We start from the raw sequence: 15,856 nt of genomic DNA, 5'->3' as shown, positions 1-15,856 counted from the left end.
CGTGCCCTCTTTGATTTTGGCATTTTAACATTAGCCCTATGGCCGTTGCATGGAAAGAATGAGACCAAAAGTCGGCAATGCCCCCTTAATTGAAGGTGTTCCGCCGCTACTGATGTTAATCTCAATTTCAATGTAACGAATCAATGACATGGAAAATGGCATTTTCTGCGACATTGACCTGAGGTCAAATTTATTAAGCTGACCTTGTTAGGCCAAGAAGACGAGAGAAACGCAGTGCCGGTAAAATCAACGTAATAAAAGGTTGGTATCAGCTTAAAATTTTTTTAAAGAAAAGACGACTTCCGAAGCAAGCCAATTGTTCAGTTTTTGCCCTTTGGAGGCTTAACCCTAGTTGACCTTAGCTCAAATCTGAGAACCTGAAAGATTTTCGAAAGAGCTATCGAATTCGCTTTTCCGCGGCGCTGTAGCTTCTTTGGTTCCCGAATTATGAACCAATTTGTGAAGTTGTCAAAATCGGGGGCCAAAATTCGTCATCATTTTACTTTTGGTGACCTCCAGTGACCTCAGCGATGACCTGATCAAAAATGACCTGTATGATTCTGAAGAAAAATAGCGGTCTATAGATTGATTTTACTGCGTCTTTCCAGCTTTGCTACATTCCAAGATAACCTGGTGTGGCCGAATACACCTCCCCCCCCCCCAAGTTGGCTGAGGGCCACCCGGGCGCGGGTTAATAACATGGCGCAACAGGTTTTGTTATCAACTTGTCCTTTTCACACATAGGCGACACTAGATATCACAGCCAACGCCTATCACCAAACTGGTGGTGGGCTTTGGCCAGCGATCGCCGATCGGGGCCAACACGGGCTCTTACTCGTCCACAATCAGCAAGAATGATGAACTACAGCTGCTCCAGACCGGCCACTTCAATCCAGCGTGTAATCTTCAGTCCACATCAGAACCACTAGTGAAACTCTACTGAGTGGGCCAACTGCACTGCATCTTTGACCTCCTTTGCAGCTCTGGCTTTTCAGAATTTGAACAGCCTTCTCTTTCCCACCCTTCTGTGCTGATGAATGATGATCCTTTGGAAACCTGGAAAAAGACAGTACAGACTCAGGGAGATGAAACTGTTTTGCTATGGGTCTGTTCCAGTCGCACTTCCTAACACATCTAAACTCCTCAAAGAGCAAGATAGAGGAGGTTGGAGCAGGGCCCTTCTTGGCTTTGTAGGGGCGAAAGCTGCCACTGGAACAGGGAAGCAATCTTGGAGGAGTTAAGAGGTGTTAGGAAGTGCGACTGGAACAGACCCTATGACAATGTCTGTGCATAGAGCAAGCAGATGGTAGAAGTGGTCAATTGGTGAGTGGAACAAATGCAAATGTCAGGAAAGCAGTCATATTTTGTGATAGACATGATGCAGATGTTGGCCAAGCTGACAAGGCAGATATAATTACCAGCTTGTTATACTAGTCTATAACTCATCATATTTTCATGTTTAACAGAGGGAATATAATGTAAAAAAAATTCTTAGCCAGATGAAAGTAGATAATATAAGTTCTATAGAAAAATGTTTATGTAAGTAATGTAGGATTTGTGGTCTTTAGAGGCTAGGTAAATGTGTTCCCTGTTCAACAATTCTTCAGCATTCAGACATTGATGTTAATGTACAATGTACCTACATGCATCAACATACCTGTTGTGAAGTGATTCTGGGCTGCTTTCCTGAGCAGTTGATGGCCACCACTGGAATCTTAAAAACACAGCTAATTTTTTTCCATTTTGTTAACTATGACTGAGGATCTTCTGTGCTGAAAGAGAGATAGACAATAGACATCAGCTGATAGACATTGTACAATGTACAACTCATTTGTGAAACAAGATCAATTCCATTTAGGGGTAGGTCGTAGGATAATGGTGACATGAATGAATTTCAGTTTTCACTTTTCACCAGTCCAGGTACCTGGTGACAAAATGAAATATTGTAGGAGGTATCAATGATAATGTTTCTGGTAGAAAATGCAGGCATTTTAGAATTCAGTTGAAGCTTTAGATGGAGGATTTTTGGAAAATATTTGCCACAAATAACATTGGAATCTCAGAAACAAAAATCAAATCTTACTTGATGTCAAAAACAAATCAAACTAGCAGCCCAAAACAAGTTATTGAAAATATAAACACAGGTAACGTTACAACAAAACTGAGTCAAAACACTCAAAACTAAGTGTTTCAATGAACGCAAGATTGATGTGTGTCACAGAAGCAGCTGTCCACTGTAAAGCAGAGTGGGCACAGCATGGTGAAAGCAGGAAGTGGTGCACAAAACTGAATTAAGAAGAGTGCCCGACTAACTGTATCTACATCCCTTTACATGTAGGTACTTACAAAATTTGAGCACAATCAGCCAAAACTTAACTGTGAAGGAGGCCATGCCCACTCGCACATGAGAGGTGTGCAAAAACATGCCTGTAATACCTTATGCCTAGATACGTAAAGATGAAAATGTGTTGTGTCTGTGTGCCTGGTTAGTGGCATGACGTGACATGACTATCATCATTACCTGACAGTACAATTATCATGATATTATCATTATTGCAATTGTAATAAATAATGATCAATTGAACTTTTCTTCTCACTTTATATAGCCAAAATACCTGAGATTTTTTAATATCAAGTTTGCGGGTACTCCAAAATCGTAACTTCTGCTTCCTCCAGTACTTTATAAGTTTGCGCAAGACTATTATCCATTAGATGTAGGGACGATCATGACCACTTGACTAAAACATGGTTCACTTGGTTCTTACAAGCCTGTTAACTCACTACACAAGGGGAGGGGGCACTGCAAAAGGGTGTGGAAATCGCCACATTTGTCTCATGATGTTTGATGCATAATAATCGGTATCAAAATATCGTCGTATTAGTATGCAAGGTCACCAAAGAATGAGCCAACGTTATTTATCAAATATCAAAGCAAATTGACAATATCTAGCACAACGAAACACATAATTCAACACCTAACGATGCCGGCCGAGTCCCCGATACCACCATAGCGACCGCTCAAGTCCAACTGGCCGGCAACTGGCCAATCAGGGAGCTTGTTTGTCATTTCTGGGTGGGATTAAAAAACATGCGAGGGGGCCATATGCAAGTTCGGGGTAACCTCCATCGGTTAGAGAGAATTCGAGATGATTTTGATGTTAGGTTCGAGTAGGCTCTAAAGTCCCCATAGGATCTTCAAAGATCAAATCTTAGGCTAGCGTTGAGTCTTCCGGCAAACAAGTTTAGTGGTAGATTCTTACTGGACCTATATCAATTAACTTTGCATAACTGGTTAAAATTTTAACGTCTCAGACTACCGCGAACTGGCACCCAGCACGTGCTTTTTTAGATAAGTTAATAAACTTCGCCATGCACTAAAACCATAAGTAATGGGTTTATTGAAGTCAGTGATCCTGCCAAATTTTTCTTATCAATTTTGAATCGAGCTACATTGAAAAACAAGTTTTTTGCATTTTTAACACATTTGGTTTTTTGTCCTTAATTTCATTATCATTATCAGTTATCTCTACCAAAGGCGCAAATAGTTTGCAGGGGCGTGCCATGCATGGGGGCAGAGGCATGCTCCGTGCACGGAGTCGTGCTGTGTCCTCAGACATCAACAATGGCATGCCCGGCACCGTCTAACGGGACGGCAGGACAGCGGGCCGGTTACCAAAAATGTCCATCTCGCTGTGATCGCTGCACAACTGCAAACGGGTTCCCGAGGGACCCTCTCAGGCGACGAAGGCCTCGAAGGAGGCACGTGATTTGTCCAAGACCTCTGAGGAAGGTAGCTTGGAGCGAATCAAGGTTATGGAAACCAGGTAGAACACTCCCGACGAGAAGTCGATACAGCGATGAAATTAGTAGCCGCGACTCCGGTGGCAAAACAACCTCAGGCTGCCATGGTAACGGGGCAAATGTTGCATGAGTGCTCATCTAATAACTCATTTTTCAGCAAATTACTTCAGGTAAAAAGGCAAAGACGCTTATTGGGCCAGTAGTAGAATGAATTGCAGTTTTCTTAAATGATCAAAGTTTTTATCAGACTGGCCCACATACCAAAACAAAGTACCATGAAAATAAAGTTTTAAACTGAACCCTCCGTGCTGCTATAAGTTACCTTTAACGCCCTGACCTCCAAAATCGTCACTGACATCAGCCTTTGAGCGTCGAGCATGGAGTTACGCTGATTGGTCCAATTACTGTGTTTATCGTTTAGGATGCTCACGGTGCTGGATAGCACTAGCGCGTGTCGCTATTTTTCGTAATGTTGAAAGGCCGAAACGCACCCCCTGGAGCGGATGGAGGTTCAATGTGAACTGGCAAGACGGCATCCACTTTGAGTGTGTTTTTATGATTTATTAAAATTTTAACCGGAATTCTCGAAAGTGTGGTCGCGGACCCTGGTGTCTGTGAAGCAGCAGCATATAGCAGCACCGAATAAATTGGGTAGTGAGTGGCATGATTTTAAACCAAAATGCATTGCTGGTACCTATAGCTAACGGTCCTGGCAATCCTGGGTCTAGCGTGGCCCTCCTGCCAGCTTCCAACCTACCTGAACAAAACCGTTTGTCGAATGGTCAACTGCTGAAAAATTCGTTGCCACTCAGTCACCAGTCGGATACCTTATTCAGTTACCCACGTTACGGGGCGACAAGGGGACATGGCCACGACTTTTTATGTTCCTTTCGTACTAAGCTAGCCGATCTCGCCTGAGACAACCACCAGTGGAGGTCCTGACACTTCTATGTGTGATTGCGTGGGATTTTTATCATGGCGACCGATACGACATATTTTTTTCAGTTTGGGGAATATCGCAATTCTTCTGATCAATAAAAGAAAAGGTAAAGGCCAGTAACAAGCCAAAACGGTAAAAAGCTTGGATCTTGGTTGCTGAAGCGCCAGATTCCGTCTAACGAATTATTTTTTTATAGTGCTGTCGCGTATTCTTTTGATATATCCACTATCCAGCTCACTGCTGTATTGTCCAGGAGCTATGGGATAGCCTGTCAGCTATTCATGCAAAAGCTGGGGTTCCCTTGCAAAGGATGACAACATACTGCAGCGTAAACACTTAGCAACATGCTGCAAGTAATAATAGACGACATATTTTCCTGAATGGCTATCGCTCAAATTCACTAACAACAGGCCCTTTCACAATTTCTATAACAAGGACAGACGAAGGTCCCTTCTGTTTCGACTACCACAAGCATGCGAGACTGAGTGCCTGTTGCACGAATAGAAAACTTCTATCAGTACCTGCTTTCGTTTTTTTTGCAGTTTTTTTACGTTTGGCGATAGGTCATACAGCCAATTACATTGAGGTAAGCCATCCGTAAGAGCATCGCCAGTTCAAGCAAACTCAAAACGAAGTACCTACTCTTACATGTTTGACAATGAGGGTGACGACTGAAGTCCTGCGCTTCAGAAGAAACACGTTCTTTCATGTGCAATATTCAGTTGATTATTTCTCTTTGCCCTTCCCCTCCTCTTTCTTCCCTCTCTCTCACTCTCTCTTTCTCTCTCTCTCTCACTCTTTCCCTCCCTCCATCCCTCCCTCCCCCCTCTCTCTCTATCTCCCTCCCTTCTCCCTATCCCTTCCCTCGAAAATATACATAGTACCTATACTGGTGCCGCACGGCACCACTACTTTTCTACAATATCACTTTTGTAATTTTGTTCTGCCTGTCGCATCTCAAGAGTTCAAGATTCCAAGTGGAGGAACAGCGTCAACAGCGAAGCCTACTGATCATCATGAAACGCATCGTGCCATTGACTTTCGTTGACGCTTCCCATAAATCAACAACTCACAATGATAAGAGGCTGTTTATGGTGGATCAAAGCTGCCGGTCGGCCCCTTCATTCCCACCAATGCGGCACTATTACCGCAGAATCCTGGTACCGTAAAGTGGGGCTATTTGAGACAGTGGGGCTATTTGAGACAGTATTTAAAATCGCTATAAAATGAAGATCGCTTGATTCTTTTGTGATGTTTTGCTTCAGTGAGGTGTGGAATCGAGCAGTAAATCGCCTAGCCAAAAATTGAGCATAAATTTCCAATGCTTTTTATTTTATAGCAATTTTAAATACTGTCTCAAATAGCCCCACTGTCTCAAATAGCCCCACTTTACGGTATATCTGTATCGCAGAATCCTGGTATATTTGTATTCCAGAATCCTGGTATATTTGTACTCCCATGGAATCCGGTGGCCGTGCCCAGTTCCGTCTCACGTTAGAATATCACAAACATCGTTCATCTTGTTCGGCGTGTGATTAACGAGCATGCGAACCAGCGGCGTTTATCAGGAAAAGGTCCGTCTTTGTCTGTCATCGGAAGCAGCATTCTGTCACTAATGGAGCTTCAAACGCTTCGATTCCCAACCGATCTGCTAGCTGAGTGAACAATGTGTTTCATCTAAATCACACCCATGTGCTTCAACATAAGATCTCATGAAGTAAATTTTACCTAAAGTGACTGCGAAGATGTTTAGCTGAGAATAATTGAAGATATGCTGCGCTTATATTTTACGATCTGTAAGTCAATTTCGATGGCTGACGCCACTTTCGCTTCTTATCAATTGCACATCTTCGACGCAATACAAACCACTAATTTATAACATTGTCACTGCACGGCATTGCACGCGCGAATAGCGGCATGATAACGTGTTACAAAATATGTCACCGCATACATGGGTGGAGCTTTTCCAGGAAAGTTGGTGGGGCAAAAAGTTGTCAAACCTACAATGTCCGATTGTTAAGTTAGATAAAATTCAACAATGAATCAATTCTTTTCATTACAGAGATAATATTTTGCATTACACAGACATTTCAAAGCTCCTCAATGCGAAAAACATAGGTTTGCTAAGCAGTAAAGTCCTGCAAATCGGCTTAAGTTGGTGGGGCAAAACGCTTATTGGTGGGGCAAAATGGCAAGTTGGTGGGGCAGGCGCCCCACCAAGTGAATAGGAAGCTCCACCCTTGACCGCATACTTCTCTTCAGTATACGTTACTGTCCAGTCTGCACAGTATGCCAGCTGCTCCACTCTGTCTGTAATGGGCTGAAGTGGCTACCCGATCAGAGTTTATCTCTTTATCTGCAGAGCGCTTGGCAATCTGGCCATCGCTTCATAGCAATGTGTGGCGGCCAACTGAAATTAAATGTGTAGGCGTCTCTAATTGGACGTGATCTGTTTCAATTTCACCAGCTGCATAGCGTGGCCTCAGGGCGCGAATTGATCATGAACAGATGTGCGCTGGGAAACGTTTCAATTCAGCACATCAGCGACATAACAACTAGTATGGCTGACGCCTGTTTTGCTGCTCATGCCATCTTACGGTCAGGAAAGAAACTATTTCATTGTTGTTGCTTTATACGGACAGATAACTTTCTCATTTTTGTTTCCCCAACACTGAGGTAGAATATTGTGGGACTGGAAACAGTTGTGCTGAGATGCTGCGCAAAAGGTCACCGCTCATCACTCAGAATCGCAGATTTTGGCATCCATTAGTCGCTGTAGCTGAGACACTAATCAGATGTAATCCCTACACCGTCTACTCATCCGGTACTTTTTTCCCAGTAGTAAGCCAAACAACATGATGTTGACTCTCCATCACACGTTTTCACCCGCTAAAATAAAAGTCACCATGATCTTCATCTTTCAGACCCTAGATCTTGAGTGTGTTTTGCTATCATCGTGTTACACTAAAGAGACGCATGGTTATAATGTAATGTAACCATCAACAATGGCTTGATAACTGTACCGACCCGTTATAGCGGCAAAGACCAGAATTCACGGCATTTAGCGGCGGCTTTTTCAAGGAACTTGTTTGTTACAAGCCTGAGCTTGGCAGATGGCCAACAAATCTATGAGGTGTGCCGGCCCGAAGCTAGTTGTTATATTTAGTTCTGGAGTAATTCTTATTATTAATATAGCATAGTAACAACACTAGTTAGTAGTTAATATGCGGTGCAAAAATGGTCACACTTTTTCAACACGATCCTTACCTGACATTTGACAATAGGGTTTCGTATACAGTAGCGGCGGAACACCTTCAATTAATGGGGGGGGGGGGGGCACTGCCGACTTTTGGTCCCATTCCTTCCATGGAACGCCCATAGGGCTTATGTTAAAATGCCAAAATCAAAGGGGGCATGGTGCCCCGGTGCCCTCCCCGTTCTGCCGCGGCCTATGGTTTCGTATGACAAACTTATATGAACATCAAAATTATTCGTTCACTGTCCTGACAATCCATGCATTTTTATTTGGATTTCGGTACTCATCCATTGATTCAGATCACTTGTACATAAATAAGAAAGCGGCTGAATATCATGAGAAACGGATTATTAAGCCCTCGGCGTTGAACGCTATCTCAAGTTGGGTCGTGAAATAAAAAAAAACATGCTAAATTTCGCATATGTTAACACAAGCAGGGGCGTTTTTTATTCTTCTAAAGACGCCAACTGCGAAAGAATTTGAGCCAAAAATAGCTCTTTACGTGTAAAGTAAAGCCGGATCTATAATAGCCGTTTTCACGACGGCCATCTGGTACACATCTGGTGCACATTTGGTGCAGATTATGTGCAGATTTGGTCAAATCAGGTTCAGTATGTCCCTTATCAGTAAGGGTTGCACTAATTGCTTATATGCCTGCTTTGTCATATTATCAGAGTGCAGAGAGTATCATCGATGAAACCACTGAAATAAATTCATAAGATAAAGATATTTGCTGTAAAAGAGATTAGGTGCAGATTTGGTCAAATTAGGTGCACTCGCCGGAGAGCCCGTCGTGAAAACGGCCAATATATAGTAACCTCCCCGGCTGCGAAGGATCTATAATAGCCATTCGTTGGTATATTGCTTGGTACTTGCTTTGTGGTATAGTGGCAGATGGTTGCATCTGAATTGCAATTAGTCAGTTCGAGCTGTGACCTGTGAAATGGTAGCCGTTGGGCTGGGGGATGGGGGGGTGGGGGGGGAGGGGAACCTACTATTCTACCTACCTACTATTCTTGCTTAAGTTGGCCCGTGGAATGTTTATGGTACTATGCCAGCTTTTGTGAAATTCTGTCGTGTCTCACTCTCATCGGGATCGTTTGCGGAACACGATCCTGCTGTTGAGCGACCAATCGATAGATCTTGCTCTGTTGGGCTTTTGGGGGATATTTGAGCTGACATGTCGTCAAAACCAATCAGTGTCTCTTCTATTCGATCCCACGGTCAGTAGTCGTTATCACTTTAAAGTTAGCTTTGATTTGCTTTAACCCGCGCCCTGCTGGGGGGGGTGTTTGAACACCCCCCTTGTGGTTTTTCGCGAATATCTCAAAAACGGCGGCGCGGAGCGCCGCCGTTTTTGGTACACCTTATCTCACATCAATTCTACACATGTTGTGAAAATTTCAGACCAAGGTCATTCAAGGTCAGGTCACCAGGTCACTTGAAGTGACCTCACCTCATAAAAAGTTTCGATGTCTGTCATAGCTACACCGAGTGACCGATCGCTTTGAAACTTTCAGCGATTGCTAAGAGCAATAGCATGTACAAAATGTATATCTCAAAATTTTGATATCGATGACCTAAGGTCAGGTCAATTTTGCGACCGCCCCATTATAAGTCAATGGGAGAAAATTGAAATGCGCCTCTTTTGGACAAAAGACATTATAAACACTCCCAAACACCGAATTACAAGTGGTTTAGACACACTGAACATGAAAATGGTGTCCGTGACCCTTGTTTATGCCCTGAGGTCATCTTAGGTCACGAATGGTATCTAACAGTTTTTCGCAAATAACTTTTGATAGAGGCATGCTAGAGCGATGAAAACGCCTTAGATGTGTTCAGCTCGACGATACGGATCGACTGATATGCAACATGACCATTTCCGGTCAGGTCATGACCTTGACCTGAGGTCAAATTTTCAAGTTGACCTTTCAAGGTCAATTTATAGTTCATTCGATGCGTCTTGACGAGAGGAACACAATGCCGGTAAAAGTAAGCTCGTACAAGGCTTGGGTCAAAAGTTATTGCAGAAAAACTGTTTCCGAAAAAATCGGCTATTTTTGCAATTTTTGCCCCCTGCAGGCAAAACCGTTGACGTTAGGTCAAATCTGAGAGAATTACTCAGAAAGGGCTTTAATAGGGCTATCGAATGCGCTTTTCCGCGGCGCTGTAGCTCTATTGGTTCTCGAGTTATGCGTTGGCTTCTTGGAAATTTTCGACATTCGACCTGGAAATCGGCGAAATTTTGCCTTCAATGACCTCTGGTGACCTGACCTTTGACCTGACCAAAAAATTGACCGAAGTGATTTCGTCATTATTTTTGACGCTCTTTCGAACGCCGCCTTCTGCGTATCGCTACGTGGCCCAGGAGCCGAGTTACAAGGGGGGGTGTTCAAACACCCCCCCCCCCCCAGCAGGGCGTGGAAATCCAGGACCCCCAGCCGGGCGCGGGTTAAGACTAAAATTTGCTTCTACATTTGCTTCAAGTGTTTTTCCACCTCAAAGAATTTCATTTAGAAAATTTGCAACCTTCAGTCTCAGTTCTTATGATCTTTACCATAATCTAGTGCAGAGGCGTACCGAGGCCTTTCAAAGGCCCTTAGAGGCCTTCGCTAGGCCCCAAGTCACATTCGTAAGACCGTCAGAGGTCGTCGTTCGTTCCCTCAGAGACCATCGTAGAGCGCTCAGAAGACTAGCATAGTCCTCTGGGGCCTGTCTGTGTTTGGGCCTTCAGAGACCGTTGTTGAGGCCCTGGCGGAGGCTAGCGTTGGCCCTTAGAGCCAACGTTGGGTCTTCGAGACTGTCGTGAGGCCCACAGCGGCCAGAGTCACCCACAACGGTCGTCCTGAGGGTCCCCAATGGCCATCGTCGGGTCCCAGAGGTAGTCGTTAGGGCCCTGTGAGACCACCGTGGGCCCCTAGAGGTCAACGTGGCCCTTTGGAGCCTTGGCGGTAGCCCTCAGAGGTTGAGGGCCCCTAGAGACCATCGTGGGGTCTAGAGATGTCAATCGGATACCAACTTTTTGGTATACCGATACCAAACCGATACCAACTTGGTATTTGGCATTTCAATCGTAATGTGTTTGGTATTTTGTTGGTATCATGAACCCTCACTAATGTAGGTATTAGAGGCTAAGAAATCGGTAAAAAGTTGGTATTGTCCTCATTTTCCCAAGTTGGTTTGGTTTCGGTATTTCCCCATGGTTTTGGTTGGTATTTGGTTTGGTATCGGTATTCCGATTTTCCGTAATTGACATCACTAGTGGGGTCCCTCAGAATCTAGCGTGGGCCCTTGAAGCCTGTGTTGAGTTCTAAAGGCCGTCGTGACTGTGAGGGCTCTCAAAGACCCTCGTGGAGTCCTCAGGGACCAAAATGGCATCTGGAGCCTGCGTGGGGGCCCTCAGCCATCGTCGTGAGGGTCCCATGTGATCCCATGTGACTGTGAGGACCCACAGACCTGAGTGGGGACTGGGGTACTCCTTACCGCATTTGACTTTCGATAGTCCTGCATTGACTTCCTTTTTCAGCTCACAAGTTTTCAAGAGGAAATGCCAGTATTCGATGATTCGATGGGTCCCTGTTTACGGATTTTAGGGGTGCAGAAAGATATGTTTGCACCCCCATGTGTTTGAATGAGGGTGCAGCTGCACTCCCTGCACCCCATCTTCCGCCGCCCTTGCAGTGTTGTAGTGACTGTGTCGATCTCGCGAGTATGACGAGGAAGACGCGCCAAACAGAACAGGTCACCGGTCGTTCTACGGTCGGCAGGATCAAAGATGCCGGCACCGGCGGCGGCTCGTTTGAAGTGCCAGGCCGATCCAGCCAGCCGAGAGAGGGGAGGGGACTGCGCGTGAGAGGGGGGGGGGGGCACGTGCTGTTGAGCTCGGTGTATAAGTCACGTGACGCTCGTTTGGACCGTGACGAGATGGGCGACCGAGGGCTGAGGGCGACATTCGGCTGGGTTAACGGGCTTTTCTCCATGGAGTGATTTTTATGTAACCACGAATGCATTTCGAGGGGCACCCGGGCCCAGGGGCTGGGAAAAAGGTTGGCATGGGTAAGACGGAAGAAATTGTTCTGAAACATCCGGTGAGTTTTATCTTTGCGGCTTATAAATTGACAAGTTTTTTTTTTCTAATGAACACCGGTCATGCTGATGCCTTTTCGATTGCCTTTCAGAATCGATTTCTTGAACCATTGCATACTGCCATCGGCTGTTAGCACTTAAGCAACAGGCCCAAAGCCCTGTTGCGTGCAAAAATCATTGATTAACTTGCCACTTACCGTGCCGCTGAATATAAGTTACATAAATATGTGGGATATGGTTGATGAAGTCCTGGTAGGGGCACCCTGTCTACCAGGTCAGCCGTGAGGGTTCGGCAAGATCCACTGTTTCCCTGATGAGTGTCACTGACGCCGCCTCTGGCAGTGTCTGGCCGACAGACAGTGTCGCGTCTCCTCGGGACGGGAGGGAGGGGCCCGAAATGAGCACTATCCAGTATCCACGTCATCGGCCGCCACGGCCGCCGTCTCTCAGTTGCACGTCTCAGTTCAGCCAACCGCCGGTGGCGGCAGCACCATCGCTTTTCAAATTGCGCCCTTGGATGGCAGCGGGCTGTCGACAGCGGCCCCCGTCACCCATGTAAACATGGTGGCCGTGGCTGCGGTGGCCGCTATGGGGCACCGTGTACCCCACCGCGGCTCATGGACCCTCCCGCGCCCCTCTCGTGCCCCCTCCTGAGCCCGCACTGCCATGTGTCCCCCTGTTGCAGGTCACGCTGTCTGGGGATCGACCGGGGCACCAGTGGACGCCGCCCCCGGCTGTCTGCATCTCCATGGCAACAGGCGGCCGCAGCAGGTGAGTGCGCTAGCGTGTCGACCGCCGCCGCCGCCGCCGCCGCCGCTCGCTCCGCGGGCCGCCGCCGCCGGCCGCGCCGCGACGTGCTGGGACGGTGTGTACGGCCCCATAAACCCGACAAGGACGGAGCTGAACTGGAATAGCTGGAGCGTGCGCGCCATGCGTAAGACAGATCTGTCATGTAAGATATAAATATTGACCTGACCCTGACATGACATGACCTGACCTATCTCGATCTGATCTAATCGTCAAAGCAATTTCCTTTACAGAACTCAATTATTAATATAATAAAATAATATAATAATAATAATGCCATATATTTCGCACCATCAGAGGTACATACATCACAGTCACAAGTACATCACATCCTACAACCACCATACACTCACCACCAGACAACCACATTCCGTAGTACCATAATTATTTACATTGTTCGGCTTCCGATCGTTCGCTGGTCATTCGCTAATCTTTAGGTCTCCGTCTCAATACAACACGCTTTAAATGAGCAGTGAATATGTTAACGATGCTCGCCTGGCTAGCAGAGGGCAAATCAAGTTCCATCAGCCCATATTCACGCCGAACCGCACGATGAACTCTGACCAGTGTTCCATTCTGACCGACGTCACTATCAAGCACAGTTTTGATAATCGTATTTTCACTCGATGTCAGTCGTCTATAGAATAAGAGTTGTCTACTTGCTACCAGCATTTGACGCGTCAACAACCTGTTAGCATGGCATAGTGGATAATTTCTGAATGATGTTGGCACTTGGCAACCTTAGTAACTTAGTAACTAATATGTATGAATTATTAATTAATATGTAAGCAGAAAACAATATATTTCGAACAAAAATATTGTTAGAAAACCCTAAAACAAGAAACACATCAGCTCTTCGTCGGTCGCAGACATTAGCGTCGCCACAGGGGGGCAAGCTTGCCCCCCCCCCCAACCTCGGACCGGGCACCCCCTGAGATCGATACAGATCCGATGAGATTTTGGAGTCGGGAAAAAAATGGGGGTACCTTTCTGAGAATGCCTGTGAGGTTAGACTCGGTTGCAGCAAGCAGTTCAAACCAGAGTCTGACTCGCAGTCGCCAAAGTCTTGAAGACTCCGATTCCAGACTCGGAAATGTCAATGCTGTGATTCATTCCATGTTCCTAGTTCGTTCTTTATTACATTTTACATAAGTTTTTTTTTCATAAGTTTTGGAGTGCTGATACAATTTTCGTTCAAAGCGTGAAACGAAATCTTCGGGGCCTTTCTCAACTCTCGTCAAATGTCTGCGACAGGCTCAAGTACAGTACAAGTGTTGCAGGGCTCATGAGCTTGCTTTAACCCTCAAGGGCTCCTAAGGAGCTCCACTGAGCCCTAAAGAAGCCTTCAGAGGGCCCAAACCGGCCTCTTAAAGTCCCACTGGTGTCCATGTTCTCTGAGGGCCCATACAGGGATATTTGAGCCTTCGAACATTTCTGAGAACCTGGCCTCTGATAGTTCAGCCAAACTTTTGAGGCGACAGACTTTGCTAACCCCAAGCCGGCATCTGAGGGGTCACAGCTCACGTGTCCCTCTGAGGTCCGCAACACATGTTAATTATGTCCCTACGTAGGGTCCTAAGGGATTCGACACAGACCCTCAGGGTTCACACTGCTATCCGAGGGCTCCAGGCTCACCCTGGGCCTAGTCTCTTAGCGCCCGCCGCCCACACTGGCTTCTGAGGGCCCCACCTTGGGCTCGGAAAGCCCTAAAGCACCACGTACACGTAAATATTTGAGGTGACCCACGCCGATCTCCGGAATCCTAAGCATGCTTCTGAGAGTCAGCACCGACCCTGAGTGGCCTAAAATGGTCTGGAAGTCCCAAACCTATCTCTAAGGGATCCCTTGCCGCTATGCCGTGCGTAGCTTTTGGTTCCGTTTAACAGTTTTTTGTTCGCGTTTGCAGCGCTTCCCTTCACACGAAAAACGAGAAACTTTTGTTCACACTCGAGTGAACAAAACACTTCCTCTCACTGGAGCAAAGATGAATTACTTCCGATTCATACTTCCGACATTCACTCTCCGCCGAATGCCCAACTTAGCTACGATCGGCGGCTGGGATAAGTCCTAAGCATTTCACGTAAAACCTCTGCATGCATGCGTGAATGGAGGTTTTAGCAGGGTGATCCGATTAAATGGAGCGTTTTTCACCTTTTTCTGGGCAATGATCATGAGCGTCGAGCGTCTGCACAGGGGCCCTCTGCAGTGCGTCGGCAATCGCAGCCACTATATACTATAATTCTACCAGTCGTTTTTGTCATGAAATTTCAAAACTTCGAATTTTTCTGTAAAAAAATTACATGTCATAGCTAGAAGGAAACCTTTGTCACCATCGGATCCTCTCACCATTGCGCGTCGAATGATATGTAAAACAAGTGAGTAAAGACTGGGGAAAGGCAAATTTTAACACAAAAGTTGATTTTGCCCCCCCCCCCCCCAACCGAAAATCTCTGGCGACGCCTATGGTCGCAGATTTAGGTATCACACACAGGGTGAACAAACAGCGACCTTATCTTATCTGAGATAAGAGACCTTATCCTACCTTTTTCTGCTACCTCATTGGCTACCTACGCTGAGCTAGTTTGACCTGACCTTGCAGTTTGACGAATATTTCGGCGATGCGTCACCATACCCTGGGAATTATTTGCATCCGCTTGTCTGTCGATTCCTTTCCTTCTATTTCTTTCTCTTTTTATTTCTCTTTTTCTCTTTCTTTTTTCCTGCATCGCTCCCTCTTTCCCTTCCTCTCTCTCCGGCTCTTTACTATCTATATACGTACTATGCATAATATGTTTATACGCATGGTTAACATGCATAGATCCCATTGTTTATGCTACTGATTTTGAAAATAGATTAAATGGGAGCAAACAGGTGGACGAATTAATCAAGCTTCAACGATAAACCTTATTAGATCTATGATAACAACAGGTCCTCACTGCTCATCTCATTTAGCTTACAAATAG

General features: G+C 45.8%; 1 protein-coding gene and 1 long non-coding RNA gene across 5 annotated transcripts in view; one reads left to right on the top strand and one right to left on the bottom strand.

The window, feature by feature from the left end:
* Positions 1 to 391: 391 nt before the first annotated feature.
* Positions 392 to 3,009, bottom strand: LOC122368494. Of its 4 annotated transcripts, none has more exons than XR_006254253.1 (3): positions 2,976 to 3,009; positions 1,658 to 1,772; positions 392 to 1,056 (listed from the first exon to the last, which is right to left on the bottom strand). It is a non-coding gene; the product is annotated as an uncharacterized LOC122368494 (long non-coding RNA). The 4 variants fall into 4 exon arrangements; XR_006254254.1 differs by having other exon boundaries at positions 2,981 to 3,006; XR_006254255.1 differs by lacking the exon at positions 2,976 to 3,009 and adding an exon at positions 2,782 to 2,940.
* Positions 3,010 to 12,052: 9,043 nt separating this feature from the next.
* Positions 12,053 to 15,856, top strand: part of LOC122368496 — an 87,384-nt gene continuing 83,580 nt past the window's right edge. Inside the window, exons 1-3 of the mRNA XM_043342472.1 lie at positions 12,053 to 12,088; positions 12,429 to 12,564; positions 12,772 to 12,857. Coding sequence (XP_043198407.1) covers positions 12,053 to 12,088; positions 12,429 to 12,564; positions 12,772 to 12,857 — 258 coding nt within the window. The remainder of the gene's footprint in view (positions 12,089 to 12,428; positions 12,565 to 12,771; positions 12,858 to 15,856) is intronic.

The sequence above is a fragment of the Amphibalanus amphitrite genome, unplaced genomic scaffold (assembly GCF_019059575.1).
Source record: "Amphibalanus amphitrite isolate SeventyFive unplaced genomic scaffold, NRLGWU_Aamphi_draft 000952F_arrow, whole genome shotgun sequence".
NCBI lineage: Eukaryota > Metazoa > Arthropoda > Thecostraca > Balanomorpha > Balanidae > Amphibalanus > Amphibalanus amphitrite.
Note: the sequence above shows the minus strand (reverse complement) of the source record. Positions and strands in the feature narration are given on the sequence as shown.